The 26,753-nt window shown below is 52.2% G+C and overlaps 11 protein-coding genes across 13 annotated transcripts; 3 read left to right on the top strand and 8 right to left on the bottom strand.

Annotated features, from left to right (window-relative positions):
* Positions 1 to 27: 27 nt before the first annotated feature.
* PSE1 lies at positions 28 to 4,236 on the bottom strand. 2 transcript variants are annotated; one of them, XM_046082252.1, is made up of 5 exons: positions 3,731 to 4,236; positions 3,379 to 3,601; positions 2,683 to 3,290; positions 556 to 2,621; positions 28 to 500 (listed from the first exon to the last, which is right to left on the bottom strand). In XM_046082252.1, the coding sequence occupies exons 1-5, from the start codon at positions 3,911 to 3,913 to the stop codon at positions 293 to 295; spliced, it is 3,288 nt and encodes a 1,095-aa protein (XP_045938209.1). In that variant the 5' UTR covers positions 3,914 to 4,236; the 3' UTR covers positions 28 to 292. The 2 variants fall into 2 exon arrangements, with proteins under 2 accessions (XP_045938209.1, XP_045938210.1); XM_046082253.1 differs by having other exon boundaries at positions 2,683 to 3,601.
* A 181-nt stretch (positions 4,237 to 4,417) lies between these two features.
* Positions 4,418 to 7,290, bottom strand: LDX57_000604. 2 transcript variants are annotated; one of them, XM_046082250.1, is made up of 5 exons: positions 6,900 to 7,290; positions 5,744 to 6,617; positions 5,588 to 5,682; positions 5,402 to 5,517; positions 4,418 to 5,350 (listed from the first exon to the last, which is right to left on the bottom strand). In XM_046082250.1, exons 1-5 carry the CDS (start codon positions 7,119 to 7,121, stop codon positions 4,702 to 4,704), a joined length of 1,956 nt encoding a protein of 651 aa, XP_045938207.1. In that variant the 5' UTR covers positions 7,122 to 7,290; the 3' UTR covers positions 4,418 to 4,701. The 2 variants fall into 2 exon arrangements, with proteins under 2 accessions (XP_045938207.1, XP_045938208.1); XM_046082251.1 differs by having other exon boundaries at positions 4,418 to 5,517; positions 5,744 to 7,290.
* Positions 7,291 to 7,681: 391 nt separating this feature from the next.
* RPS26A (40S ribosomal protein eS26) lies at positions 7,682 to 8,575 on the top strand (the record flags this gene model as incomplete). Its single annotated transcript, XM_046082249.1, has 4 exons — positions 7,682 to 7,704; positions 7,900 to 8,027; positions 8,274 to 8,376; positions 8,470 to 8,575. The coding sequence occupies 4 exons, from the start codon at positions 7,682 to 7,684 to the stop codon at positions 8,573 to 8,575; spliced, it is 360 nt and encodes a 119-aa protein (XP_045938206.1).
* A 616-nt stretch (positions 8,576 to 9,191) lies between these two features.
* On the bottom strand, positions 9,192 to 11,987 carry LDX57_000602 (uncharacterized protein; the record flags this gene model as incomplete). Its single annotated transcript, XM_046082248.1, has 2 exons — positions 9,192 to 11,728; positions 11,798 to 11,987. 2 exons carry the CDS (start codon positions 11,985 to 11,987, stop codon positions 9,192 to 9,194), a joined length of 2,727 nt encoding a protein of 908 aa, XP_045938205.1.
* A 634-nt stretch (positions 11,988 to 12,621) lies between these two features.
* On the top strand, positions 12,622 to 13,467 carry LDX57_000601 (uncharacterized protein; the record flags this gene model as incomplete). The annotated part of the gene is made up of 1 exon (XM_046082247.1): positions 12,622 to 13,467. The coding sequence occupies one exon, from the start codon at positions 12,622 to 12,624 to the stop codon at positions 13,465 to 13,467; it is 846 nt and encodes a 281-aa protein (XP_045938204.1).
* Positions 13,468 to 13,721: 254 nt separating this feature from the next.
* On the bottom strand, positions 13,722 to 15,532 carry LDX57_000600 (lanthionine synthetase C family protein; the record flags this gene model as incomplete). Its single annotated transcript, XM_046082246.1, has 4 exons — positions 13,722 to 14,530; positions 14,585 to 14,598; positions 14,660 to 15,212; positions 15,355 to 15,532. The coding sequence occupies 4 exons, from the start codon at positions 15,530 to 15,532 to the stop codon at positions 13,722 to 13,724; spliced, it is 1,554 nt and encodes a 517-aa protein (XP_045938203.1).
* Positions 15,533 to 16,394: 862 nt separating this feature from the next.
* On the bottom strand, positions 16,395 to 18,350 carry TEF1 (elongation factor 1-alpha). The gene is made up of 4 exons (XM_046082245.1): positions 18,126 to 18,350; positions 17,907 to 18,036; positions 16,644 to 17,799; positions 16,395 to 16,585 (listed from the first exon to the last, which is right to left on the bottom strand). The coding sequence occupies exons 1-4, from the start codon at positions 18,128 to 18,130 to the stop codon at positions 16,494 to 16,496; spliced, it is 1,383 nt and encodes a 460-aa protein (XP_045938202.1). The 5' UTR covers positions 18,131 to 18,350; the 3' UTR covers positions 16,395 to 16,493.
* Positions 18,351 to 19,569: 1,219 nt separating this feature from the next.
* On the bottom strand, positions 19,570 to 20,150 carry RPC11 (DNA-directed RNA polymerase III core subunit RPC11; the record flags this gene model as incomplete). Its single annotated transcript, XM_046082244.1, has 4 exons — positions 19,570 to 19,605; positions 19,680 to 19,774; positions 19,848 to 20,057; positions 20,138 to 20,150. The coding sequence occupies 4 exons, from the start codon at positions 20,148 to 20,150 to the stop codon at positions 19,570 to 19,572; spliced, it is 354 nt and encodes a 117-aa protein (XP_045938201.1).
* Positions 20,151 to 20,530: 380 nt separating this feature from the next.
* LDX57_000597 (ankyrin repeat-containing protein ANK1) lies at positions 20,531 to 21,989 on the top strand. Its single transcript, XM_046082243.1, has 4 exons — positions 20,531 to 20,632; positions 20,722 to 20,924; positions 20,981 to 21,158; positions 21,254 to 21,989. The coding sequence occupies exons 2-4, from the start codon at positions 20,913 to 20,915 to the stop codon at positions 21,577 to 21,579; spliced, it is 516 nt and encodes a 171-aa protein (XP_045938200.1). The 5' UTR covers positions 20,531 to 20,632; positions 20,722 to 20,912; the 3' UTR covers positions 21,580 to 21,989.
* A 373-nt stretch (positions 21,990 to 22,362) lies between these two features.
* On the bottom strand, positions 22,363 to 23,562 carry LDX57_000596 (MAGE domain-containing protein; the record flags this gene model as incomplete). Its single annotated transcript, XM_046082242.1, has 3 exons — positions 22,363 to 22,988; positions 23,089 to 23,467; positions 23,536 to 23,562. The coding sequence occupies 3 exons, from the start codon at positions 23,560 to 23,562 to the stop codon at positions 22,363 to 22,365; spliced, it is 1,032 nt and encodes a 343-aa protein (XP_045938199.1).
* A 688-nt stretch (positions 23,563 to 24,250) lies between these two features.
* On the bottom strand, positions 24,251 to 24,879 carry LDX57_000595 (putative pathogenesis associated protein Cap20; the record flags this gene model as incomplete). The annotated part of the gene is made up of 2 exons (XM_046082241.1): positions 24,251 to 24,742; positions 24,805 to 24,879. The coding sequence occupies 2 exons, from the start codon at positions 24,877 to 24,879 to the stop codon at positions 24,251 to 24,253; spliced, it is 567 nt and encodes a 188-aa protein (XP_045938198.1).
* Positions 24,880 to 26,753: the final 1,874 nt, after the last annotated feature.

Below are 26,753 nucleotides of genomic sequence, written 5' to 3'. Positions count from 1 at the left end.
ATGCAGGAAATGAAGCACATGAAGTTTATGAAATGAACATATATTGTGTATATATTCTTCTTGAAGAACCGAAAAGAAATGCGAGAACAAGGGGGGGGGAAAGAACAAGAATCCGGTCTACGCAGTGTACAATCACCGACCAACGGAGGGCACACGCTGTAGATTCAGGGGGGTAATCAAATGGGAAATTAGAAACAACCATAATTCACGTAGACAAATAGAGCCGGCACCCACTCGTTCCCATATCACGCCTTTGTTAATAAACCAATTTCCTCCGTTGCTGCGCCCGTCTCTACTGGAAATAACTCCGCACCGCCGCCTGGTTGTCTGGGTTCACACCCGCCAGGATCTGGTCGGCATTCAACCCCGTGCTGGCTACCAGCTGCTTGGCCGCGGTGGCCACTCGTCCGGCCGTTTGTCCCTGCAAAGTCTCGTTCTCCAGAGCTTGCACGATATACCCGAACACCTTGTCGGCGTTCGACATCACCACGGGATGTTGCCTGTTGAAGTCAAAGCGTTAGTAAAGGACCAGTAGGAAGGAAATAAAAAGCTTACTGGTCAATCAGCTGAGCCAAGAAGGAATAGGCATAGGGAGCGGCCTCCTCGTCAAACGTGATGGGCAGAGTGGTGATCCAGCTGGCGACGATCTCGTTGGCGTTCTGCACCTTGCTGCTGTTGAAGTGCAAGATCTTGGCGATACTGGCCGCGGCGTTCTCGGTCGCATAAACATGCTCCTCTGACCGCGCCTGGTTGATCTGGGTAACCTGCAGCAGGCTCGGGATACTAGCGGCGACGAACTCACTCCAGGCCTCGCCACCCTTCTGCGCAGCAACTCCCACTCCGTAAGCAGCGGCCTGGCGGTTGGCCGCGTTCTGGTCCCGCAGTCCAGCGGCCAGCGGCTGCATGATGTGGTCTTTGTACTTCCACGACTCAGCTCCGCAGAATTCCAGCACGTCGTCCATGATGCAAAGAGCCCACTGGCGTTGCGTGGGGTCTTGGCTCGTGATGAAGGCGTCGTAGAACGGCATGAGAGTTTCCCAGGCGGGCAGGAATGACGTGCCCTGGTTTTTGAAGATGGTGTGGAAGGCCTTGTTCATGTCGCTGAGCAAGTTCTGGTCGTCCTCAACTGCGTATTCGTAGTCGAGGTTCTCCTCGTCGCCGTCCTCGGCGTCGGCCCGATCCTCTAGTCGCGCCTTCACGCGCACCTGGTAGTCTTCTAACGTCGACTTGGCCGACTCGATGAACGCTTGCACGTGCTGCTGGGTGAGGCAGTTCTTGCCGACCACCTCCACGGACTCGTAGAAGCACTGGTACATCTCGGCCAACGTATCGACCGCGGGCTCGGCGCTGAGCACCTCGATGATCTTCTCGGCCACCTTGTTCCACATCTGCGCGAAACCAGGCGACGACTCGCCGTAGGCCTTCCGGTAGGAGTTCAGAAGCTGGGGGATCAACTTCGCCGACGACACCCGAACGGGGTCGTGGAAGAAGAAGGCCAGACCGGGCACGGCGATCTTCTCCATCGTCTCCAAGACGTAAGGCTCAAAGGCGGCCTCGAGGATCTGCGCGTAGATGGTGATCAACTCAATGGCGGTGTTCTTGTCCTCAAGCGCGCTGGTCTTGATACCAATAATCTTGCCCTTCAGAGGCACCAGCTCCCAGCCCTCATCTTGCTCCACCTGGTCGATCTGGTCCTCGTCGTCAAGCAACTGAATATCCGCCTTGGCGGCCGCAACCGTCAGAAGAGGGGGCATGACGCCGGGAAGGTAGGGAACGAAGTCCTGGCCCAAAACCCGGCACATACGGCCCCAGCAGTGGAGCAGGTATTGCGACTGCGGGTCGTCCGCATCGACAATGTTCTGCTGGATGTTACCCAGCAGCTGCACCAGGTTCAGAGCGTCCTGGCCCATCTTCTCCTTGCCCACAGCCAGGGCGATCAGGGTAGCGCACTCCATGGCCTTGGCTCGCAGCAGGCGGTACTCCTTGGACTGCTCTTCCTTGAGCACGTTGAAGAGCAAGGGCATCAGCGTGTCGTAGTACTGGTCGAATGCATTCTCAGCAGAGTCCGCAATCGTGGCGATCGTGGAGAGGGCCTGTTCCTGCACATAGCGGTGCTCACTACGCAGGAGCTGCAGCAAATGCCGCAGCAACTCGGCGAGGTACGGTTCGAGAACCCGTCTCTCGGCCTCTTCGCAGAAGTTGACCAGAGCCGCGGCGGCGTGTGCCTGGACACGGGGCTCCACACTGTTCAGCACGGGGATGATGTTGTTCAGCACAATGCCGTGGTACTTCTCCTGCATGGTACCGGCGAAATCAGTGCTCATCTGGCCTAATGCGTTGCAGCCGGCATAGCGGACGCGAGGGTGGGGATCCTGCAAAGCGGGCACAACCAGGCCCAACACCTGGTCGAGTTCACCGATCATCAGGTCGCGGCAACCTTCAGAGATAGCGGAGATGGCCATGAGAGCTGCGTGCCGATCACGCCAGGCGGAGGACGACATCATCTGAGGGATCCAGGAGAAGGTAGGGGGAAGCACGGCCTGACCGCCAAGCTTGTTGGCCAGGCGATCCATGCACTGTTCACCAGCGACGTGGTTGAGATCGCTCTCTTCCAGGTCAAGCTTTCTGAAAGTCAGCATCAACTACAAAAGAAGTCTAGTCGGTTGTGGGGCCATCACATACATCCTCCGACGAGTTCCACTCGGAAGCATCGTCATCGTCGACGCCAATGTCGGTCATCAAGCTCAGACACTGAGTCACCATATCGCGGGCGAATTCGGGGTCCTTCTTACACATGCCCGGGGCGTAGTCGGCAAAGGTGGCCATCAGCTCCAACGCATTCTGTCGGACCTGGTCGCTCAGGTCCTTGTCGGCAACGACGCTGATACTGAACTTGACCAGGTTGTTGAACATGCTCTTGAACATCTTCGGCGAGGTTTCGGCCAGCTCAATCAAAGCCAGGAAAGCCGACGAAAGCTCGTCGCTCTCGGACGACTCCTTTAGCGGAGGCAGGATGTTGAGCAATTCGGGCATGAGCGAGTGGAACTTGGGCTGGGACTTCTTGGAGATGGAGCGGAAAAAGGAAGCGAAGGCCTCCATGGCGGCAATGCGCACGGTGACAAGGTCGTCCTTGAAGCCCTTGCTGAAGACGCCGACAACGGCATCCTCGTGGGGCCTCTCGATGATACCGGGAGTGGTCGAGAAGATGCGGAACGAGGCCTCACGCAGGCCGGCATCGGGCGACTGACTGGCCTGGAAGAGGACTCCCAGGAGCTCGGGCCATTGGTCACCTAGAGGAGTCACTCATCAAGTTCGGAAAAGGAATTTCCGGGGTGCAAGGGAAGGATCATAAAAGCAGACGGTCGGTGTTGAGCATACCATTGTCGGTGTACTGTCTCGCAATCTCTGCAACGGCGTCTCCAATCTTCTTTCGCACATCCGTCGCGGACTCCGTGGTCAGGCATGTCACCAGTTTCTGTCGAATGACCAGGCGCTGGTCTGTGGTCAGAGTCGAGAAGAGTTCCCGGGCCTCATTTGTGACGGGGTCTTTTCGCGTCTTGGTCGCGATTCTTCTGAACAATACTGCGGCGAATGCCCGGGTCTGCAGAATAGAAAGACACGATCAATACGAGACTGCTCCTCCAACCAGCTCCCCGGTATGCAATGGAGGGGGAGGGGGAAGACAAGACGTTGCTGTTCAGAAGTTCAAGCGAAAAGCCGGGACACTTACGGCAATATCTTCTGCGCCCTGAATCTGTTCCACCAGGCCCATTAAGAGCACATCTGGACGGGCGACAATCCAATCATTGTTCAACTGTTCTTCGGCCTGAGCACGGATCGTATTATCGGCGGTGGTCAACGCGCGCAGGAGCTGCGAGAGCGCCGAGTGAACTTCGGGAGGTAGCAATGACATATCGCCGATTCGGTCCTGACGATACGGATGGGAGGTCGAAGGTGCAAAGATCCCAGTGGTAAAACGGGAAGAAAAGACACGGGAGGTCGGCGCTGAGTCCGAGGTGGTAAGTGGGGTAGGGCGTTAAATGGGAATTTTTTAGGAGGTTGTTTTGGTGGGGGTGATCGTGAAAGAAGTGGAAGCTAAGACGACCCTTGGCAGTCCACGAGGTCGGAGGGTTGAAATCGACGAGAACTCAATTCCAGGCAGAAGAGGTAGGCAGGCACAGCATCCCAGCCAGAGTAGAGGTGCTGGGAAGAAGGGAGGGGGAGAGGGAATAAAGGATGTGGGATGAAGTCCAAAAGGTCCAACCAAAAAATTCCAGCCTTTCGAGGCACCGCCGCGCTAGTCCCCTTTGGGCCGTCCCGCCAAGTGAGGCGTTCAGGCATCAAGGCATTCAGGCACCCCGGCACAGCCAGACTACGCCGCTTACTACGGACTACTCTGTCAGAGAGAGAAACAGCTATGTATGTGTATATATGGATGTCTGCTAGTATGCATACAATCAGGTATCCTAATACTCTAACTCTCTAAGAGAAAATATTAAAACCAGGAAGTTTTCGATCAAAGGGAATTGGGATGAAAAAACGCTACGAGGGGTACAGAGAAGACATAACAATGACAGAGTGAAGAAAATGCTGAAGGGATCGAGAAAAGGCCAACCAACATGAACAAAGCACGAGGGAAAAGATAAAAAAGTTTTACAATATTTCCTGTCCTCCACCATCCTCGACCCTGGAACTTCTCATTTACCGAGAAGTGGCCCGACTGAGCACAAACACACCTGCGATCACGGCCGCCAATGTCACAATCGCGCCGGGCAGGAGCAGGTCGTTGGGAACGCCGGCAATCAACTGCTCCTCCTGGTGGTGATGCGACTGGAAGCTCTGAGACCGTGGCTTCGTCTCGATGGGCTCCTCGCTTGGTAGCTCTTCAGAGATGGGAGTGATCTTCTCTTCCACGGGCTTGGCAGGCGTTGGCTGCGGCTCCACAGTAACAGGGATCGGGGGTTGCGTAGGATCGTGAACGAAGAGATCAACTTTGTCCCGGCGCGATTGTCGTGCAAGGGTCACGGCGTCGGCAAGATCTTGATCGGTAGTGATCGAAACGGTGTCACCCTCGTTGTCCAAGTAGCTCAAAGCATATCCTGTGTCGCTCAACCTGCCGTCCTCGCAAATGGCCGCGCCTCCGACCGCTTCGACCTCTTGGCCTAGTTTGGCGGAGACTTGAGAGATCAGATCAGCAACGCCGGCTGTCTGGAGAACGTTGACCCGGTGCACACGACCGCTGGGTGCCTTGAACTTGAAGGGGAACGGGGCAAGCTCAGAATGATGATGGTCGATAAACTCTGAGTGCTCATCTCCCCCGTGGTGGGAGGCGGACTCGTTCGGGAGCACGCTGTCTCTGGTGTCATAACCACGTTTGGGAGACTCAGGGCTCATCACTGACCGGTTATGAGTTTGCTGTTGGCTGCCCGAAACCATCGAGTCCGACTCATGGTCCATGGACAGCCAGAACTTGTTCCAGGCAGGGCCTTCATCATCCTGAGTTGACATCGAGTTGATCTAGAATAGGCAGTGTTAGCGGACCACGCTGGATCAATGGCGGAGCTCAGTCCCTCCTTGGTATACTGACCTGTTCCAGGGTAGCGTAGGTGAGCTTCAGCACATCCACCATTCCCACGATTTCTCCGCCCTCATTCATAACGGGCAGGTTCAAGTAGTGGCCATCTAAGTATACCAACGTTAGTCAATGTGGTGGATTCCTCCAGCTTGATTGGGGTGTACGGACCGTGCATCTTGCGGAGCGCAGCCTGGATGCTCATGTCGCTGGGAGCAAAGTCAGGGTGCGGCGTCATCACCCGAACGACGCTGCAGGTAGCGGGGTCCATGCCGGGCGCAATGACACGGAGCACGATATCTTTACTGGTGAAGATACCGGTGATGGATCCCTGGTCTTGCACCAGCAGGGCAGTGGTGTGATGCTCTTTCATCAGGGCCGCAGCATCCTTAACGGTGGTACGGACCGAGACGGTGGTCGGGGGCATGCCGTCCAGGACCGTCTCCAGAGTAGGCCCGGACATTTTCGACCGCAGCGCTTCCACGTACTGAATGATCTGCTGGGGCTGGCTGGAGCCGAGTTCCGTCTGCACACCTTCCAGCGCGTCGTAGAGCTTCCGAGACGAGCTGTAGGCGCGCTCCAATTTCTCCATCGCATCGTAGAAGCACTTGGTGATATCAAGGACACCCGAAATATCCTGGTTCTCGTCCATGACCGGCAAATGTCTGAATCCTTTCCTCACCATCAGGTCGAGGGCATCCGTGGCACTGGTATCCGTCCTGGCGCACAATGGGTTCTTCGTCATAATCTCGGCCACCGTGATTTCTCGCGCCTTCTGTCCGGTTCCGACCACGCGAAAAGCGAGATCCTTCGCGGTGAAGATACCGGCAATTCGATCATCATCGTCGGTCACCAGCACGCAATCCTCCCGCTTTGCGGCCATCAACTGAGCGGCTTCGGCGATGGTGGTGTTGGGCTTGATCTGAAGGGCCTGGCTGGGTTTCAAGGCAAGCACGGTACCGGGAGGGGCCTTTCGAGAGCGATTGGCACGGGCGGGATTGTGCCTCTTTTTGTTGAGGTCGGCCTCCAACTTTCGACGAATCGCCTGGTACAATGCATTAGAGTCGATCCAGGTGGTTCCAATGCTTTGAATCACATGGTTATTTGTCACGGAGGCATGAACAACAGAGGGGATTGAAAAATTGCATAGAAAATCGAATTGGAAACAAAACAATTTTCAAGGGGAGAAAAATAAACCAGAAAATGGCACAAATCCAAAGGGACAAAAGTGCGAGCCAGAAAAAAACTCAAAAAGTCAAAACGAACTGGCGGTAAAAGAAGGTATCCGAGGTTGGGCAGAGACAAACAAGCAGGAAAGATGGCATACCTCATCGCGCTTCGACTGGTTCTGTCGCTGCCGGCTACTGGCGGCACTCATGGTGGAACTTCCAATATCGCTGGAGGGGGTATGGGGTGTTTGAATTGTGGAAGAACTGTCCGGGCGAGGACGAGGGATGTGGGATTGCGGACTGTTCTCGAAGTCGGGCAGCCTGCCTCGACCGACAGTCTTGTGGCTGGTGGTTCCCCTATAAGTACCTGTCGCCGACATGTCACCAAACTGGAGAAGGGGAGGGGCAGGGATCCAATGAGAGGAAATGAAGGGGGGGGAGGTTCGGGAAATATGAGGGGAAGGGGGAAGGAAGGGATGATAACAACGAAGAGGGAAGAGCGAGGAAGAAGAGGAAGAGGAAGAGGAGGGCCGGCAATGACTCCAAAGATCGAACGATATCAGAAGACAGACAGGGGTTCGGGGCGCGAACTATTGGCTTGCGGTCACGAGAATCCCAAATGGGACCACCCGTCAGGTAAACACAATACCCGTATTGGGACGATGGGTCCCGTAAGGCCCCGATCACGTGGACCTGAGGCCATCAGGCATCGGCAATGTCTTAAGGCACTCAGGTGTCAAGGCACCCACACCGTCACATCCCGTGACCGTGACCCTCAGGGCTGGGCTCGCTTAGCCGCACACAACCTTGAAACCCGACACAACTCTATCACGAGAGTCTCCTGCCTCCCGACAACCAACCCCGACAAGCCAAGTACGCGCCTTCCCTCTTCTCCCGGACTGAACATCTCTAACCCGTCGCTACAGAGAAATCCGTCAAGATGGTCAAGAAGAGGGCTAACAAGTAAGGACCGACCCCTTCCCTATCTCATGCCGTCCGTCCGTGTCTACCAATATCGACCACGCCAGCGGAACTATGTTCTGTCATTCGAACCACAAGAAAAATAACCGATATTCACACGGCAATGGATCTGAGATGACCGCGATGATTTTCAATGGGAATTTGAAGAACTAACCGGTGTGTTTTCTTTTTTTACAGCGGTCGTAACAAGAACGGCCGCGGCCACGTTAAGCCCGTGCGCTGCTCCAACTGCGCTCGCTGCGTCCCCAAGGACAAGGCCATCAAGAGATTCACCATCCGCAACATGGTTGAGTCCGCTGCCATCCGTACGTTCGAGCCTTTTCTCGCAATTGAATGAATCCCACCGTCCATCGCGCGCGCTGTTGTTCCGAAAAGAGCTGGAGTTCAAGAAACGACAGAAAAAAAGATGAAGGAGATGAATGAGAAGCAGGAAACGATGATCAGATGGAATCAATGGAATTTTACAGCCGCGCCGCGTGGATAAACCTCGAACGGGATTGCGAATTCCAGAGCAAACCGTGCTGACTTTCGGGTTCTTTCCTACCCTGCAGGTGATATCTCCGACGCCTCCGTCTTCACTGACTACGCCGTCCCCAAGATGTACCTGAAGCTGCAGTACTGCGTCTCCTGCGCTATCCACGGCAAGATCGTTCGGTACGCGTCGCCCTCCGCCTCTGCAAATTCCTTCCACAATTGTCTTTAGAAAGACCATCCAAGATGAACAAAAGCTGACGGTTTGATTCACAGTGTCCGTTCCCGGGAAGGTCGCCGCAACCGTGCCCCCCCTCCCCGTATCAGGTACAACAAGGACGGCAAGAAGCTGGCTCCCCCTCAGGCCAACAAGGCTTTGTAAGGAAGGTTAAAACAGAGAAGAAAAATGGAATGATTTTTTAAAAGGCTTCTGTGTTGCTTCTTTTCGTTTCCTTTTTTTGTTAAGAACTTGAACAAACTTTCTTACTTGGTTCAAATGGAATGAACGGGTTTCAGTCTCGGGTTGAAGGCTTGCATGACGGGTCGTCCGTGGGCAGGAGACGATATTAAAACAAAACAAAAGACTTTTCAACATCGGTTTGCCCACGCTATGAACAATGATAATGAGTATCCCCACCGTGGAGAACTCGGGACGGTCTGTTGGACTCGGTCCCGACGGACTAGTTTCTTTACCACTTGCCTATCCTGAGGGCCTATGTATGTACCATGACGGATGACTCTGGCGACAAACAGAACTTCCTCGCCAAGTTTACGACTGAAAGAAAATGACAAAATTATGGATCCAACAAATCGACCCCGCCCCGTAGTATTTCCACTACATCATCTTGCCCTGTGCGGAGTACTTAGGCCCACATCATTAGCTCTGGGATCTATCATATATCTACACAGTAATCGACTGTAGCACGTCCACAATACGCTATGCCAGGCAGGAATAGTTCAGGAGACCAGAGGAAGAAACTCTTTGTCCATCTTTCTCGTCAAGGATACAAATACCCCTTCTCGAAGTAATTCCCGTACATATCCACCACGCCGCTCCGGCCCTTAGGCGCGGCATTTCGCACGATTTTCACCTCTCCTTTCCAATTCCCTTCCACAAAATGAGCCATAGACAACTGAGCCGTCGAGACCATTGTGGTGGACCGTATACTCGGCGACGGGGATACGGATCGAACCGATGATGTCGAAGGCGAGAGCAGTGACGCCGACCCTATCGTGCTGCGCCGTTTCCGATCCCGCCGTACTACTTCTTCATATTCCACCTTCTTTGCCCGGCGGAAGGCGGCCAGTTCGGCGACCAGGTCTACTTCCGGCTCCTCGACTTGTGGTGGACGTGTACCATTAGCAGCTGTGCTCCTGCTAGTGACGTCGGGTCGCATGTGCTTCGGTAGCGAGGAGTTGCGATGAAGCAGGCCTGGAGATGAGGATATGGGTGTGGAATCCCCAGAGTCATCTTCGGGCATCAAGGTAACCTTCTCGTTGAGGGCTGCCATCGGGAAATACTTGCCCGGGTCGTTCTCGGGAATGCCACATTCGGTCTCGTCGAAGAAACTGAAGTCATCCATCGATGCTGTCCACAGGTTTTCAAGGTCCCGGTCTCCTGTGGTCGACTTTGACGTCCCGTTGTGGTAGCTAGCGGGTTTCCACGCGGTCAGCTGGGCAGGACCAGTCAGTTTCTCTGTAGGAGTGATCTCGAGCACCAATCGCCGTAAAGCAAAGAGTGACCGGGATCGTTCCTGCTCGGCCTTCACACGATCCCGCCCTGGAGGGAGAGAGTAGTCAGAGCCTGCTTGAAGAGTGGCCAGCAGCGCTTCATTAGAGCAGGCAGTGATGAATCGGATTAGAGACTTCAGGTAGGGAGAATTTGCAGGCACGTGGGATGGAACATCGGTCAGAACCAATGTCTCTAGATTAGGAACATGGGAGGGATGCAAGTACGGAAAGCTGTTGTCTTTGTGATCACGTCGTGGGAGCGATTGATTCTTGGGTCTCTTGGAAAGTAGCTGTTGAATCATTTGGCCTCGAGGGTCGTCCATTGACACGAGCGAACTGCATTGAGGAATTGTCCCGGTCTGTCCCGCACTGATTTCTGGGTTTGAAGCGGTGGATAATGAAAGCCCACAAGGAACTCCGGTTGGTGATATGGGACTTCCTAGCACATCCATTCTGGCAACTTCGGGGAACTGTCCGCCCTCAATGACCTCCGGGGCAAAGGCCGAACCGCGTCGGCGCAAGGTTAATGGTTCGTCTTCGTAGATAGTCGGCTGACCAGGTCCATTCACGGGCGTCTCCGATGATGGTGGAAGTGGAGACCCTTCGAGCTCAAATATCGGGGCCTCTTGAGCGGGGAGTTCGTGAATCTCATTCGCAGCATCCAGCTCTACATCTGCTTGCCTTTCCGCGGTGTCAGTGTCGCTGTCGCTGTCGCCTGGTAGTTCGGGCAGGAAATTGTTCAGCGAAACAGATTCTTTGTATGGGTTGTCATTTGTGCAGATGACATGGTGAGCTCTCAGGTATGTCAAATTTTCCTTGGCTGCGGACCCAAGAATCGGTATCAATTTTTCAGCTCCAGGAAGTTTCTGGGAGCCTTCGTGGGATTGTGAGGGTATGGAACTCGGTCTTCGAGTGAGAGACTCCACGGTATCTACTGTACCCACGTCGAGCACATGCAACCTAGACGAGGCTAGAAGGCTCGCAGCGCCTTCCACCGTAATCTGGTTATCCGCTATGTAGAGGTGCGTGATACCACTATGTGATAGGCCCTCAACCCACGAACGGCCCGTCAGGGGTTGCGTCAATGCTTTCACGAACTGTTCATCTAAGGTTGAGGAGCTCAGCCAGTTTGAGTTCGAGATCGATGGCGTCAACTGGGGGAAAGCACAAAATGTCCCAGTGTTTGTAGCTCCTTCGCTTGAACCTATCCCAGCGTCGCCCGTGGTTTGAAACGAGGCTTGTAATAGAGATCGCACGGCCATGTCAGTCAGCATGTTCTCGCGCAAGTCCAAGAACCGGACTCGCAATCCAACAGCATTGGCCAGGAACTCCGCATCATTATCCTTCAGACCAATACCTCGCAATTTCAACACCTGGAGGTGTTCCAGTTGGGATAACGAGGATAGAACCATACGATCCCGAGCCGGTGTTGTGTATGATAAATCGAGGTACACCAGTTCTGGGAATCTCAGCAGTGCTTCCGCAAGACCCTGCGAAGTCGTGTTGGGCTCCCGATCCGCAAGTAATAAGCGGACGTTGTATGCATTGGAGACAGCGGTATCGGCCTGTTGTTCATTTCGGGTTGTACCTTTCAGGGCCATCATCGCATTATGGTCGAAGAAAGGCAGTTTTGATACAATCAGCGACTGTAGGTTGGGGAGATAATGGAGGACCTCCTTTAGCCATTCTGGACGCGGACCTCCGTATATCTCAGACAGGGCCGGTGGAAGGTGAAGGGTGTGTGTTAGCATGCGCACTGCAAGGCTTGCATACTTCAACGTCCTCCTAAATCTCGTAAGAGCGACTGTCGTTCAAAATTGTTCGTTAGTAAACGATGCGGAATCGAATGAAGCTTTTTCGGTTCAATTTTTACCATATACAGCATCATTATCGGTCCCGAAATGAGAGGCAGGATCCCCCCAAAGAAACGGCATGAAGAGTTCATGCCATCTTCGACATACCAGGGCAGCCGCACATAAGTCACTGGACGGGATATAGCGAGCAATGATAGACCACGCATCTCTCGTCGTTGCCGACTGATAGGATGGAGGCACGATGTCCATCTTTTTTTTTTTCTATGTCGAATGCAGTGGAGAATCAACAATTACCGTAGGGCAGCATGACAGCGTAAAACTAGCGACCGACAAACGTCCCTCTAGCTTCAACCGACGTCATGTTCGGGAAAGCTTTGCAACTAAACAAATAGTGGCAGAAGTAGTCGTCCTTAACAGCAAGCGGACTCGGTTGAGCTAAGAAAATGGCCCCCAAGACGTCCATCATCACCAGGATCGACTTAGCACTGCCACTCCTCGTGTTCACGGCGGATGCTCATAGGCTGTGGCGCGTCAACCACATGGCACGGAGTGCGAGGGATTCTTAGGCTGGTAGAGGGATTTGATAGGCAGATTCTTCGACAGCAACATCGGAGGAAGTCAAAATTGAGTCCTAGGGTATCTCACGAGAATTGCAGATGAAGGTGGGGAGTAGAGTACAGTTTGGAGTAGATCTACAATCGCATTACATAAGATGCAGGGCTCTCACATGACGTCACGCCTCTCATGCAGCAAACAAACCAATTGCCCAAAGCTGACGGTCAGAATCTCCTCTCTCTAGCGCCCCCCTCCTTCTGCCAGGTCCATATCACCCCTAAGGCCTCTTATTGTCTCGTCTCCAAGTCGCCTTGACCAGTTACCGAAGATGGACGCCTGGCAGCGGAATATGCGTATGATTCATCAAATTAGCGAGTTTGTCGACTTCGATTCTGCCCAATCCGATTCGGTAGCCGATTTCATTGCGCTTATCCAGGCGACGCGGGAAGGTCTCACTCAGATCGATGATGACTTCGATATTCCAGACTCTCAGATCAACACGTTGTTTCTGACAAAGCTAAAAGCGCGGCCCGAATGGGACGGATGGGCCACGGCCATGCTGCGGGATAACCGAATCAACGCCCCGAACCCGGAACATAGGATGACGTTTCAGGAGCTTGCGGAGCTAGCCATCGACCATGAGAAGGCTCTCCGAGGGGCCCGAGGAGGGCGATATGAAACTCGAAAGGTTTTGCCTGCTGAACCACTGGCCGGGCCACCACCACTACCACCCCCATCCAACATCCCCACCGTGCCGGAGGAGGATGTCACTCAGGACGACATCAATGCATTCGTGGTGCAGCAGATGAGCCGTGATGACGGATATCCCCGTCGTCGGCATACTGTTCGGGGACATCGAAAGAAGCCGAGTCAGGAGGAAATCAACGACTATGTGATCCACCAGATGCGGCGGAACAACGAACCCCAGAAACCCAGGAATCGCAGCCAAAGTCAGCCAGAACCGCGAGCACAGCAGAATCACTCTTCGTCGAAACCGGCCGGGACGCGCTGCACCTTCTGCGGCGATCCGCACCACCAGACGAGCCATTGCTGGCGTCGCTGGAGGGTTGCCGTCGAGGCACCATCGGGCAACTTCATGCCGAAACGCATCGAATATCGAACGGAAATTCCAGGTCATCCGCCAATGTATCGAACCGGGTTTACTCTATACTGAAATCATCTGCTCTTTGAAGTTAACTCTTCTTGAGCAGCGATAGATTCCAGGCCAGGTGCTTGGGACTACATTCATTTCTCTTATCTTCTCTTTTGTTTCAATGTTTTCAATGTCTGATGCATAGCATGTATATATCCCATATTTCCTAGCGAGCTGAGCGTGCAATTTAGATTTTATATCCCCCCCTTTCCAACTCCCGATCTTTTCTATATTCCTTCTTTTCACCCCATCTATTCTAAAGCACAGATGCCGCCTCAGATCAAACCAGTAGGTCTATGATAAGCAAGGGTTGGAAACCCTAATTGACAAGCCCCGAGCTCTTGGAAGACAGAATCGCTCTTGAGAGCAACCCCCGAGCAAGGCCCCTGCGCAGTCAACTCTATCTTCCGAAGTCTCGCCTGGATAGCAACGCAGGCATCCGCCCACGCACAAACAGTGCCTGTTAATCCTTCCGTCAAGGAGAACGGGTGGTCAGGAAGACGATAGATATCAGAGGACATGTCATAAGGGGGTGTCTCGCGCGAGTGGAGCAAGAAGGCCAGCGCTCGCGACAAGAAATAGTCGCCGGTCAGTTCATGTTCCGTGGGCTTGCTGCCGGTCATCCCGGTTCGCTCTGCGTAGTTGCGCTTTGCAATTGCCGTCGTGTCGATGTCGTATTCGAAACTGTCGTGTAGAAGTAGCCACGGCCATGCGTTTCCGGCGATTCCGTGGCAGAGACCACCTCCCTTCGAAAGAAGACCTTCCTCCCAGGTTCTTTCGCTAGCTAGCCGGATGGCTTCATCCCAGGTGGGCTCCCAGAACTTGGAAACCAAGTGTGTGTTTCGCCTGGCGCAGGCCATGAGATGCAATACTCCAGGAGCGCCGTGACAGATCTGGACAAGATGAGAGGGTCGGTGAGATGAGGAATGGCGAGCGGGGATGGCCGTGGGAAGGTGGCCGTTGGTAGCAATGCATAGTTGACAGATACCGGTGACGGTGCCAGCCAGCCAGGGGAGATAAGTTCGTGAGGTGCCATCGTTGAGCTCCGATGGGCTGCAGGCAAGGAGGACGGCGAGAATACCAGCTATGAAAAGAATCAGTTTCATCGTTTTCCCGTGCAAGCTGCAAAGGTACATACTCAATCCATGGACCCTAAATTCATCCACTGCATTAGTACTTCCTACTTTCGAGCTCCGTATGGCCAGCCACTTACAGCCCCAAGCCGTAGTGGCCTTCCATCCACGTCCACATCAGCGGAAGAGCTCCCTCGCTGCCATGCTTGTCGATGTAAGCTTTGCGGCCCAGTCTTCCGGCGTCAACGATCGCATCGATAAGGGCAGGAACAGTGTCAAAGACAGGCTGCAGGAATGCCATTGTCTGCTCATCGAACGTATGCTCTCGAATATTCAAGACCGCCCAGAGCAGCCCAGCCCTACCGAACAACACCTCGTCTCCTCCCATCATCCGTCCCCCGTGAGGAACAATCGGACCATTCTGAAGCGCAACATTGACTGCATCTTGTAGAAGCTCGATATCATCCGCATTGACTTTCTGACCATAAGAAGCCGCCGCTAAGATGCGCATGACAACGGCCGTTAGCGGAGAAGAAGAGCCGACGGGCGATAACCTTCCCGGTTGGAGTTTGACTTTCGGTCCTTGCGATGGGATTCTCTCTTGGACGATTCTGCCAAAATCAGTCGGGGAGTCGCCTTGTACTGCTATTAATTCACGTTGTCGGTCGAGTCGAAGGAAAGCGAGAGCGATTCCTTAGATACATTCGTTAGCAGGGGAACATTGTAGTATGTACATATGTAGAACAGTCAAAAAGCATCTGCAATCTTATCTCACGCAACCACCAAATCCACGCCACCCCCGCCTGCCATCGGAGGTCAACGCTTCAGAACATACCTGCAGGTCCTGTGTATAAACCAGAGCTGCCCCAGTCCTCTGAAGACGGACTTTCCTGCTGAATCACATCGATACCGCGCCGCACGGCCACAAGTAAGTCCTCGAGTGTCTTCTGTAGCTTCTCTGGCGTGATATCGACCGGCTCGAGGGTATTCGCGTAATACTGCGGCCGACTCATAATGGCGAGATCCGTTCGAGAATACCTTCAAAGTCCACGCTGCAAACAACAACAATGTCTGTTGGAACTTAGGAATCGAAGGAAATCTGCAATGGGGGTCAAAGGGGCCACTGTCTTATTCGTGCCTCAGGCAAAAGACCTATGGGTATAGTAGCGAGGACTCCTCATAGTGACATCATCACGAGGATCGAGTGATCTTGATTTTACAAGAGAAATTGGGAAAAATTGACAATTTCCCGGTTAAAGGCGTATACTTATGCAACATGTAGATTTATTTTTGTTCATCTGTCTGGTGTCTGGGCCATTGTCTGTAATCTTAATGCAGCGGTGCGAAGATGATTCCACGGACAGTAGTACCCGAACAACTATATATAAGCAAACGAAAACTGATGACAACCTTCATTGATGGACTTCATAGGATCTCAGGAATGTTCAAGACAGAACGATCTTTTTGACACAGTGACAATATATTGCTAAGTTGTTCATATGCATCTCTCGCGACCTCTGCTCAGTCCAGTTAATGGCGAGGTTACAGACTTGAGATGTTGGGCTTTCGTCCAGAAGATAAGATTAAGGAATTGACCCAACTTATTTTAGAAAAATGTTTGTATTATTCTCTTCTCTAAGATCAAAGGGAGCTGAAGGACCTGAAGGACCTACGATAACTGGGGTAAGCGGTCTTTGAGAACCTCTCTGATGAGCAGGAGTCTCGAGAGTGAGCTCTGAAACGCACAAACGCATGGGACTACCGGACTTGCTCAAATTGGACTTGACTACGAGGTTCAAGAAAGGAGGCTAAGACGGACGACTACTGAGACGAAATGGCTTTACAAGATTACAAGGAGAACAAGAGTAACAGGTTGCATGAAAGCAATCAGAAATTCATTTCGTGTATGCAGGTGTTCTACATACTCATATCTAATTCCATTCCGGTCTTTTATTATCAACTTTCGTAAATAATTTATTTCTTGCCGGCCTTCTGGGCGGCCTTGGTGACCTTGCCGGAAGAGGCGGTGGCCTTCTCGACAGCCTTGATGACACCGACAGCGACGGCTACACATAGGTATTAGCAAAGATGTGAAGGTTGTAAGAGGTTTAAGAGATAACTTACTCTGACGCATGTCACGGACGGCGAAACGACCGAGAGGGGGGTACTCGGTGAAGGACTCAACACACATGGGCTTGGAGGGAATCATCTTGACGATGGCAGCATCACCAGACTTGATGAACTTGGGAGAGGACTCGACGGACTTTCCGGTACGGCGGTCAATCTTCTCAAGCAGCTCAGCGAACTTGCAAGCAATGTGGGCAGTGTGGCAGTCGAGGACGGGGGCGTAACCAGCGCCGACCTGACCGGGGTGGTTAAGGACGATGACCTGGGCGGTGAAGTTGGCACAGCCGGAGGCGGGGTCGTTCTTGGAGTCGGAGGCGACGTTTCCACGGCGGACTTCCTTGACGGAAACGTTCTTGACGTTGAAACCAACGTTGTCACCGGGGACACCCTCCTTGAGCTGCTGGTGGTGCATCTCAACGGACTTGACTTCAGTGGTGACGTTGGAGGGAGCGAAGGTGACGACCATGCCGGGGGAGATGATACCGGTCTCGACACGGCCAACGGGCACAGTTCCAATACCGGAGATCTTGTAGACATCCTGGAGGGGAAGACGGAGGGGCTTGTTGGAGGGACGGACGGGGGCCTCGATGGCGTCGATGGCCTCAAGCAGGGTCTTACCGGTGACCTTGCCGGACTTGCCCTCCTTCTCCCAACCCTTGTACCAGGGGCAGTTGGGGGAAGGCTCAAGCATGTTGTCACCGTTGAAACCGGAGATGGGGACGAAGGGAACGGCCTTGGGGTTGTAGCCGACCTTCTTGATGAAGTTGGAGGTCTCCTTCACGATTTCGTTGTAACGGTCCTCAGCCCACTTGCAGGTGTCCATCTTGTTGAGGGCAACGATGAGCTGCTTGACACCGAGGGTGAAAGCAAGCAGAGCGTGCTCACGGGTCTGGCCATCCTTGGAGATACCAGCCTCGAACTCACCAGTACCGGAGGCAATGATGAGGATAGCGCAATCGGCCTGGGAGGTACCAGTGATCATGTTCTTGATGAAGTCACGGTGACCGGGGGCATCAATGACAGTGACCTCATACTTGGAGGTCTGGAACTTCCAGAGGGCAATGTCAATGGTGATACCACGCTCACGCTCGGACTTGAGCTTGTCAAGAACCCAAGCGTACTTGAAGGAACCCTTTCCGAGCTCGGCGGCTTCCTATAAAGCGGGGCAATCAGCATCGATGTTATGCGAAAGAAGTGCAAGTGACAACGCGTTGGTAGTGGGTTGTCTCTAGGCACCAGTGAAGGGAAGTTGTTTCTTACCTTCTCGAACTTCTCGATGGTACGCTGGTCGATACCACCGCACTTGTAGATCAAGTGACCAGTGGTGGTCGACTTGCCGGAATCGACGTGGCCGATAACGACGATGTTGATGTGAGTCTTATCCTCCTTACTGTTGACAGAAGAAAAAAAAAGTCGTTAGTTGATGGTCTTCTGGATTGATCTGACGGGTAGAGTTTTCATCAGGATGATGAAACTTACCCCATTTTGGCTGGTTGTGCTGAACTTTTGTAGTTCTTTGTAAGATACTAGAAGAGTTCTGGAAACTTGCTCAGATACTACGGCTTCTCGCGTAGAGGTACTGAGCAAAGAGGTAAGTTAGAAGAGGATGAATGAAGAAAGAAGAAGGAAGAGAGAGGAAACCCAAGCTGGGAGGGGGATGATATACGTACTGAAGCGGACGGGGAGGGAAGAGGAAAAAGTCTGTGGGAGGGGAGGAGGGGAAATCCTTATATGGAGGGGCAAGCGAGAAGGTGGCTGACTAAGTTAGCGGGCGGGCTCTAACCCTTGGCGAGGGGCCCTTATCATTGGACATGGAGGGGTAATGCCCCACCACGCACTTGCGGGACCAGCGCAGAATCTTCACGGCGGAGTCCTGCTATTCTGCCTTTTTTTCTTGGGTCCTTGGGTCCATCTCGCTCGGTGCGCCGACAACCTACCCCACCATGGCCACCTTACGGAGTTCAATGAAAATTTTTTTCTGGCTGCTCTTTCGTCCGGGTGGATTTTGGACTGGAATACTGGGCATCAACGCAGTGGTGGGCTGTTTAGTTTCTAACATGCTACGGGATGTTGGTCTTGTTTGCAACAGAACCCCGCGGCTGCGAGGTTTTTCTAATTGTCCGTTGCGGCGTTGACGCTCAAATTAATTTTGCCAAAGCAGCGGTGGCATGCGCCCGCTTGATCCACTTGTGGGAATTTTTTTTTCGAAGTATGAGGTCAACGTGCTCCTTAGTCTGTAACCTTCCTACGTGGTAAACAATATGGCAAAATAAATAATGATAATAATTATAATCCTGATAATAGAATGAAAAAGCGAAACAGAAAAAAAAAAAGACTCATCAAATACAGGGGTGAGAAAAATGAGTCAGGACTGAGAGAAAAAGAAAAAAAATAAAACAAAGGGGAAGGCTGGAGCATTCACTATCCAACTGCTGGCAAGGTGGGATGTTTCTTTTTTCTTTTTTCTTTTTTCTTTTTTCTTTCCTTCCCTGGTTGTTCCCGCCATGATACGCATACCTATTCGGGACTCCGGGAGGCAAAAAAATTTTTTTTTCTCCGGTCCAGACGCACACGCTTACCACGGTTGTTCACCCAATCCAAAATTGATGATTATCTGCCGCCACTAACAGAAAAGAAAAATCTCACGCTTGATCTGACTTCTAGTTAGTTTACTCCGTACGGACTACGTAGCCACCTGGATCTAGATACTAGGCAATAGGCATAAGACTTATCATAATAATAATGTTGATCATAACAATTGAGGGGTATCTCTAAGCTCCGTGTAAATCACACCCAAATTTTAACATGCTTGGACGAGCAGCTCCTGTTTTGGGTTCGCCAATCCTTTTCTGACCCTGTCTATTCATGGTTGTCCCTCAATCACTGTTGTAGAGCCGCAGTATAGTATCCAAACACAACGATCTCAGTTTTCTCTCCATCGGGCACCGCACGACGTACACTGTTCGCAATAATCAGTACGTGCGGTCAATGCAAAGCCTACCCGCATGAGTTAAGACTGTAGGAAGCACCCACCTTCAAGAATGTAGTCATAGGTTCATCGGCACTTCGAATCTGCAGCTGGAAAAAGTATGCACGGTCGCCATTGCAGTTCTCTGCGGGGCATTGCGCTGTAAGGGTGAAAAGAAGGACGCAACGTCAGTCCATGCTTGCCAAACACGTTGAGGACCTCAAAGAACTTACTGCCGATGCTATCTGCATTTGCAAACTCCTCCTTGCCTCCGAAGACATCCTCCACCTCCTTCTGCTTCATGGGCGTTTTCTCATACCAGCTCTGTTCTAGAACGTATTGATAAGGGCAGGTCCGGCATTCAAATCGGTTAGCTCCGAGAGGATGTCTTGAGGTTGCTTCCCCTCGCGAGATGGTCAGCGCATTGCTGCAGTTGGGACAGACTATTCAATCGATCAGTCTGGGTTAGTAATCACATGTTGAAACAAAAGGCACGAAGTGGACGTATTCAGAAAAGACTCACAAGTCAAAGGCATTTTCCCCCTCTGCTTGAAAAGATTGTAGTGGCTGGATAGTACAGTCCGTCAATAGCAGCACGCAACAAAGCTTGTTAGTCAGGTCTGGAATAGCAACTGTTCATATATCACATATCACTCGCATGAAGTGACGGGAAGACCACTTGTGCTTGCTTCTACTGTCGTGCAGCAAGGGTGCATGCGTCCCTCGTTCATGCCCTTATCAAAGCCACCACAGGCTGTTGGCGGAGAGAAATTCGGGCTCACCGCCTTTACCGCCCTACCGCCCTACCGCGCGGCTTCCGACCATTGGACGCGGGGCAGGCGAAGCGGATCGGGACAACTGATCCTCCGAGCGGGAGCCGTGCGGTTCTCCGACTGGCAGCGGGGGATCCGGTCGATACTGCCCGTTCCTAATAATAGGTAGTAGGCAAAGCCATTATTGAACCCCTGGGAGGTCAGACCAACGACGAGCTGCTAATTCCGCCCCTTTTGACAGACTGGTACGTATACATGCTTTGGATTTCCATTTATGGGCGCTTGTTCTCTGTTATTGTTCAGGCCTTCGTATACTTACCTCCTATTCCAATAGCTCGTGGTTTCCGGTATTCCCGCCATAACACACCGTCTCCTGACCACCGACGGCCTCTTTCAACTTGAACCAGACCCATACCTTCCGATACCTGTTTGATACTATCTTGCGTCTTTCCAGCTTTTGGCATCCATTCCAGAGCAATCCCGGCCTTTGTTCCTCTAGTGGCCATCTCAGTTAAATCAGCAATCATGGCGGACGATGTAAGTCTTGTCCTACTCCGTTGTCTTGGTTCGGGAACCAGGAATTGATCGATTAGGGTGCCTCTCCTCGTGAGCTTGTGGTGGAAGCCTGTCGACGGGACCAGCCTCATCTGATCGAACAAGTTCTTGACGGGTTGGAGGGGAAATCGAACGAACAAGTGGCGGAGTTCTTCAACGGCGTGACGGACCCATTAGGGAACCACGCCCTGCACATCTGTGCGACATACGGAAGCTGTAAGTCTTGCAGACTCCAGTGTCACAATCAATACACGTCCGCTTGGCGGAATCGATCGGCGAAAGGACCTGGAACTAACTGGCCGTTATCGCAGACGACACCATGGATACTCTCTTCGACATTCAGTACTTTGAATGCGACCCCCTCACTCGCCTTGATAAAGACACCCCTCTCCATGCCGCCGTGCGCTTCGCCAACGAGAAGGACTCCGAACTAGGACTGGAAATGATCAATATGATGTGCGAAGCCGGATGCGACCCGCGGGTCCGAAACAAGCACGGACAGAAACCCGCCGACCTTGTGTACAACAACCAGGAGATCAAGTCGGCCCTACAGCGGGCCGAATACGTTCTCGCCGAGGGTCTGAGAGAAGATGCGGACAACGGCTCTGCTAATGGCAGTGCCAGCGACAGCGAGTAAACAACCGAACGCGGAGACCGTCGATGTCAGTCATCTCGTGTCGTCCGTCTGCTTCTTTGTCCTCTCCACCCCATAGATATACGACCGTGATGAATGGCCATTTTTCTTTTTCGTTTCTTCTCTTTCATTATACATAACCTTCAATGGTTTGGTTGAAACATATTTCGGGCGTTGATGTTATGTTGATATCAGGTGCGAGTTCCTGGCTGTATTTACTGTAGCATAGGCAATTCATCCTTGGCTGTAGATTCTTGAAATAGCTGTCATATCATTTACTTTGCGTTGTAGACTTGGTTTTCAGTAGGAAAATCCGGTCACGTTACTTGGATAGGTAGTAAATATCCATCTATATCTATGGTCCTTATTCGAGCATGAAGATATATTTCTTATTGACGGCCCCGAAGAAAAAACCAAGACATACCCTTGGCGTTTTACGTGGTATGAAAATATTCATTATATAAAAACTCAAACTCATCAGGTTAAGGCGTTAGAAAATGAATTTATATGCTGTTGAATTCGGGTACCGTGTTTATGTATGACTCTTACTGAGATGTCACAGTACAAAACATCCTGGTCTACCTAATCACTCATCACTCTGGACCCACCACGTTCTGCGCTTATAAGTTTCATCTGCTAAGGTAGGCACATTCTGTACCTAGTAGTGGTAGGTAACGTAGTGTATATAGAGCAATCATCATCGGTCATCCGAGACACATATAAGCATACAGTGCCATTTAACAAGGGTATCAATAAGAACAGGACTATATACAACATATCAGCCAATCAGTCACTCTCTTCCTCCTCTTCCTCTTCAGATTCCGCCGCCTGTCGCTGAGACTGTCGTTGCGTTTGTCCCCGTTGCGGCGTATCTGCCTCGTCAGCCCGGTCTTCGTCCACTCGTCGCGAAGGTTTCCGGAGCCCAAGACTCCTTGCTAACCGGAGCTCGAACTCCTCCGTCTGCGCCCTCTCCGCGGGAGTGGTGTCCTCCTCATCAGGATCCGGGCGACCATACACCTGGCGCACTAGACCGGCGGCGCCCTGCGCCCCAACCTCCATCTTGCCCCGCGGGCCGACCATGTACTCAATCACTTCTTCTCCGCCGTCCATCTCGCGAATCCGCAGAAGATAACCTTCTTTGCAGAGGCGCTGCAGAAGCCGGTCTGTGCGGTCGATGGGCGTGTACGTTTCGGCATTCGTCCGTCGCAGGTACCGATCGAGCTTCTGCTCGGGGAGCGAGCCCCCGTTGAGTAGAATCAAGGATATAATGAAAGAGTAGATTCCGGTGTAGATGCCTTCCATAGGCGCTTTGGTGGGGGGCAAGATTTCGGGCTTCCGATAAGCGGCAGGGAGCGTACTGGTCACGATCCAGGACTTGTTCGTCGACGAGGGACGTTCAACTTTTTGGGCCGCTAGATCGACGAAGTCAGTAAGAGGAGACGGGATCGCATAACCACATTGTCAAATCAGGAATCAGGGAAAAAAAAAAAAAAAAAGAAAAAGAACGCGCACCTCGTCGCTGCTGAATCGACACCTTCTCCTTCCCCGGCAGCTCGGTCAACCGCATTCCAAACGTCGTCCGCAGAGCTTCCTGTGCCTCATTGAACACCGTCTTGAACTGTCTCGAACCCTGCTCGCCCAGGACTTTGGCGCTAATGTCCGTTCTTCGGATCGGTAGTCGAGAGTATTCGCTTGCCAGCGCTAAGCGCACCAATTTCTTCACCATCACGTCGGTGCTGCTCGGCGCACGCGCCTCGTCTTCATCCCCGTCGTCGTCGTCGTCGCTTTCGGACGAGGCAACCTCTGTGCGCCTGCGACGGCGAGCATTTTCGAAGGAAACCTGGGTATCGGGTTCCGCAGAGCTAGAGTCTTCGCTGGCAGGCTCGGGTTCCTGAGTTGGCGATCACAGTTAGTGACTTTTCTTTGTGGTCTTGTCGCGGAGGGGTGGGAGGGACGTACTGCTCGACGTTTGCGAATGAGAGGCATCTTGAGATTTTAAAGTAGAGATTGGGCAAGTGTATCAGAGCAGCTTATTGAATCTATATGGTTGTTGGTGATACCAAAACGATACTCAATGGACGTTAACAGATAGAAGGCCGATCTCCCATCTCAAACTGAATTGATTGACGCGCTGGACGCGCCGGCCAAAAAGTGGATCGACCTAACGTGATTTAGCCAGATTGGGAAATCACATGTTTTGCCAAGGGCAGAATCACATGCCAAATCTGCAGGCATCAGTCGACGGGGGCGGAATTTAATCAAAAGATATCAGTTCCAAGTTTCTTGTGCATACTTGTTGGGTTCGGCTTGGAAAACCCCTGCAGGACTGAAAAAGCTCACATGCCAATTGGAAAGGCTAAGGAGGGATTGAAGCAAGTGAGAAATAAGCAACTTGGGATCATTACTGCTACCTTACACACCTGTGATAATGCCTGGTAAATAGACAAATGAGAATTTCGATCAAAGAGCTACCGTGGAACGCCAATAAGCTTGTGAAAATCAGAACACCCCTGCTTTCTCGTGGCTTGAAAAAAAAAAAGGAAGGAGGAGGAAAAAGTGAACGTTCAAAAGAGAAGGGCCGGCCAGAACCATAACTTTCTAGAGACAAAACACAGCACCCGCAATACTACCCGCCCTGAAATTTTGTAGCTGCGCCCGAATGATTGACGAGCATCTAGCCATCAGTTTGGTCATTCACGGCATCCTTGACCTGGGCCTTCTTCTTCTGCAGTAGAGAGCTGACGTAGCCCAGCGACTCCTGGCCCAGCACCAGGCCGGTAGTGATCAGTGCTTTGCCGCTCGCCAGAGCTCCATCGCCGCCACATTTCTTGTACTCGGAGCCGTACAGGTCGAAGAGATGGACCTTCACATCGCTGGCCAAGCGCACGGGGTAATACGCGCCATCCTGGATTGTGGTCTTGAGGGTCTCCGTGTCCTGCGTGATGAAGGGGAACGTCGAGTCAATCTTGGTCAAGCTCTTGTCACCGAGCGAGTCCACACGAGCAACGTAAGGAGCGACGAGACCGTAGGGTTTGGATAGGTACGGAAGGAGCGGTTTGGCGAGATGGACGTATCCTTGGTCGGCCAAAGCCAGGTACTTTGCGCCGAACTTGTTGCTCTTGAACACGACGATTGAATCGGAAACCACAGGGTATGACGCCAGGTGCTATGTAACAGGAAATGTCAGTCGTTACACCAAGGCCCATAAGGATGTTCAGCGGAGCTTACGTCGAAGAAGTAAGAGTGAGGCTGCTCGCCGTTGACCGGAGTGTCGCCCATTTCGTCCTGTTTAGCGTGCGGCATGTGGCACTAAGGAAGGTACGTTAGACAGGGCCGGATGAATTGGAGTGGATTGAGAAGGGATAGATGAAGGGGAAATAAGGAGGAGGAAGAGAAGCAGGAGGAGCGGGGGAAGGAGAGAGAAATAAGTAGAAAGGGAAGACCTACATGAAGGGATCACTTTATCAGAAGCAACCGAAGTTCAAGCTCGAGGAGAAGTTAAAAAAAAAAAAAGCTAACAGTAGAAGGGCGTCAGAGCAGGCATGTGAGATATTAATATAGTAGTAGCGATAAAACCCGAGCCTCGAGACGAAAAAGGGGAAAAGAAGAGAAAAGAAAAGCAGATGAAGAAGAACAGGGATGACCCGATAAATAAAAAGCAGGCAACGGTGCTTCTGGAGAGAGCCACTGCATTTCTGACGCCAGCGTTGGCAAGCATGTGATAGCGGGCCGTCTACCTGGGCAGTATAGTACTGGGGGATCATATCATATCATAATCATCATTATCATCTCATCGGGGCCTGGAACTCCAACCCGAGAGATAGTCGAACCAAGAACCGACGGCAACTCGTCCCATTCGTCCCAATCATCCCCGAGAATCTGCATCTAGCGAAGCTGGAGGGGGACGTTGCGTTCGGTCCTCCTTGTTTCCCTGCCCAATGATTCGGCCACGCCGGGGCCTCGTCGTTTGGCATTCCCTTCCCGAGCAGATAAGCATCGAGGAGTTTGTGATGCTTTGACTTTTCTTTTTACCCTTTGGTTCAATTTGTCGTTGGGCATTTTCTCTTCTTTCTTCGTGATCAGACCTGAGGTCATCTAAGGATAGTAGACGCTAGCATCGCATCAGGTCCGATCAATACGAGGCTGGACGGCGCTGCCAGTGGCGAAAGAGGCTGAAGCATGAAAGAACCAGATACTCCGTCGAAGATGATGAATTCGGAAGTGCAACGAGGGGGTGGGCTGATGGCATGTGATTGCGGGTCTCCAAACCGCCTGTCATTTTCGCTTTTCTTTTTTTAATTTAATTTATTTCTATTTTGATTGTTTCAGTTTGTACTACCTATGCATTTACTTCTTTCGAAGTATTTCAGTCGGCATGTGTCACTCTACCTTCGCCATCTCTTTTTTTTTCTCTAAAAAAATCCAGTCCTAAACGGGCAATTCCTCGTTGCTACCGTACAATCTCAATGAATGGGACTGCAACCTCAAGGTCCCTCCACCGGCTTGGGTCAATTCGTTCTTATCGCTGGGCGCCTACTGGGACCGGCGGACATTCCCCTTCCCTGTCGCTGTCCAGGAGACACTAAAATGAACAAAGAAGCCTGGACCTCGTCCGGTGGCGCCTTGACTCTTGACACTTGACAGGTTCGACGGTTTTCCCCTCGTAGATCCTTCGTCTGCAGCTCGCGTCGAGCCTTTTTCTCTGGTCTGAGCGTCTTCCCCCTCTCCCCCTCTTCGGTCTACTATCCCCATGGAGAGGGCAGATTCCTTTTCCAGAAACCCAGCGGCTGTTCTGCGTGTCTCGTACTTTTGTCGGCTCTCTGTCTATTTCTTCTCGCCGAGCCCTCCTTGTTCAGACTTATGTTTAGTATCCACAGCTTGTTTGCTATTCGCAATCCCACCGTCGATAGAATCCTCGGATCGCATCCAGTATTAGTTATCTGAACGGTACCACAATATGCACACTAAGTTCTGCTAAGGCCTGGTTTGTCCCGGGTTGTGTAATGGATGAGCTGTACAGTTGGTCCGGAGCTCCGGATACCTGTGCAACATATATTGCGACATGGATATGCAATTTCTTTCACCGAGGAAGGAGCCTCGCGAGCATAAATCCAATTCAAATTATTATGCCACGCACTCACCTGTACATGCTGCCTCAACATGTCCGACGATCTTTA

The sequence above is a fragment of the Aspergillus melleus genome (assembly GCF_016097325.1).
Source record: "Aspergillus melleus strain CBS 546.65 chromosome Unknown contig1, whole genome shotgun sequence".
Lineage (NCBI taxonomy): Eukaryota > Fungi > Ascomycota > Eurotiomycetes > Eurotiales > Aspergillaceae > Aspergillus > Aspergillus melleus.
Note: the sequence above shows the minus strand (reverse complement) of the source record. Positions and strands in the feature narration are given on the sequence as shown.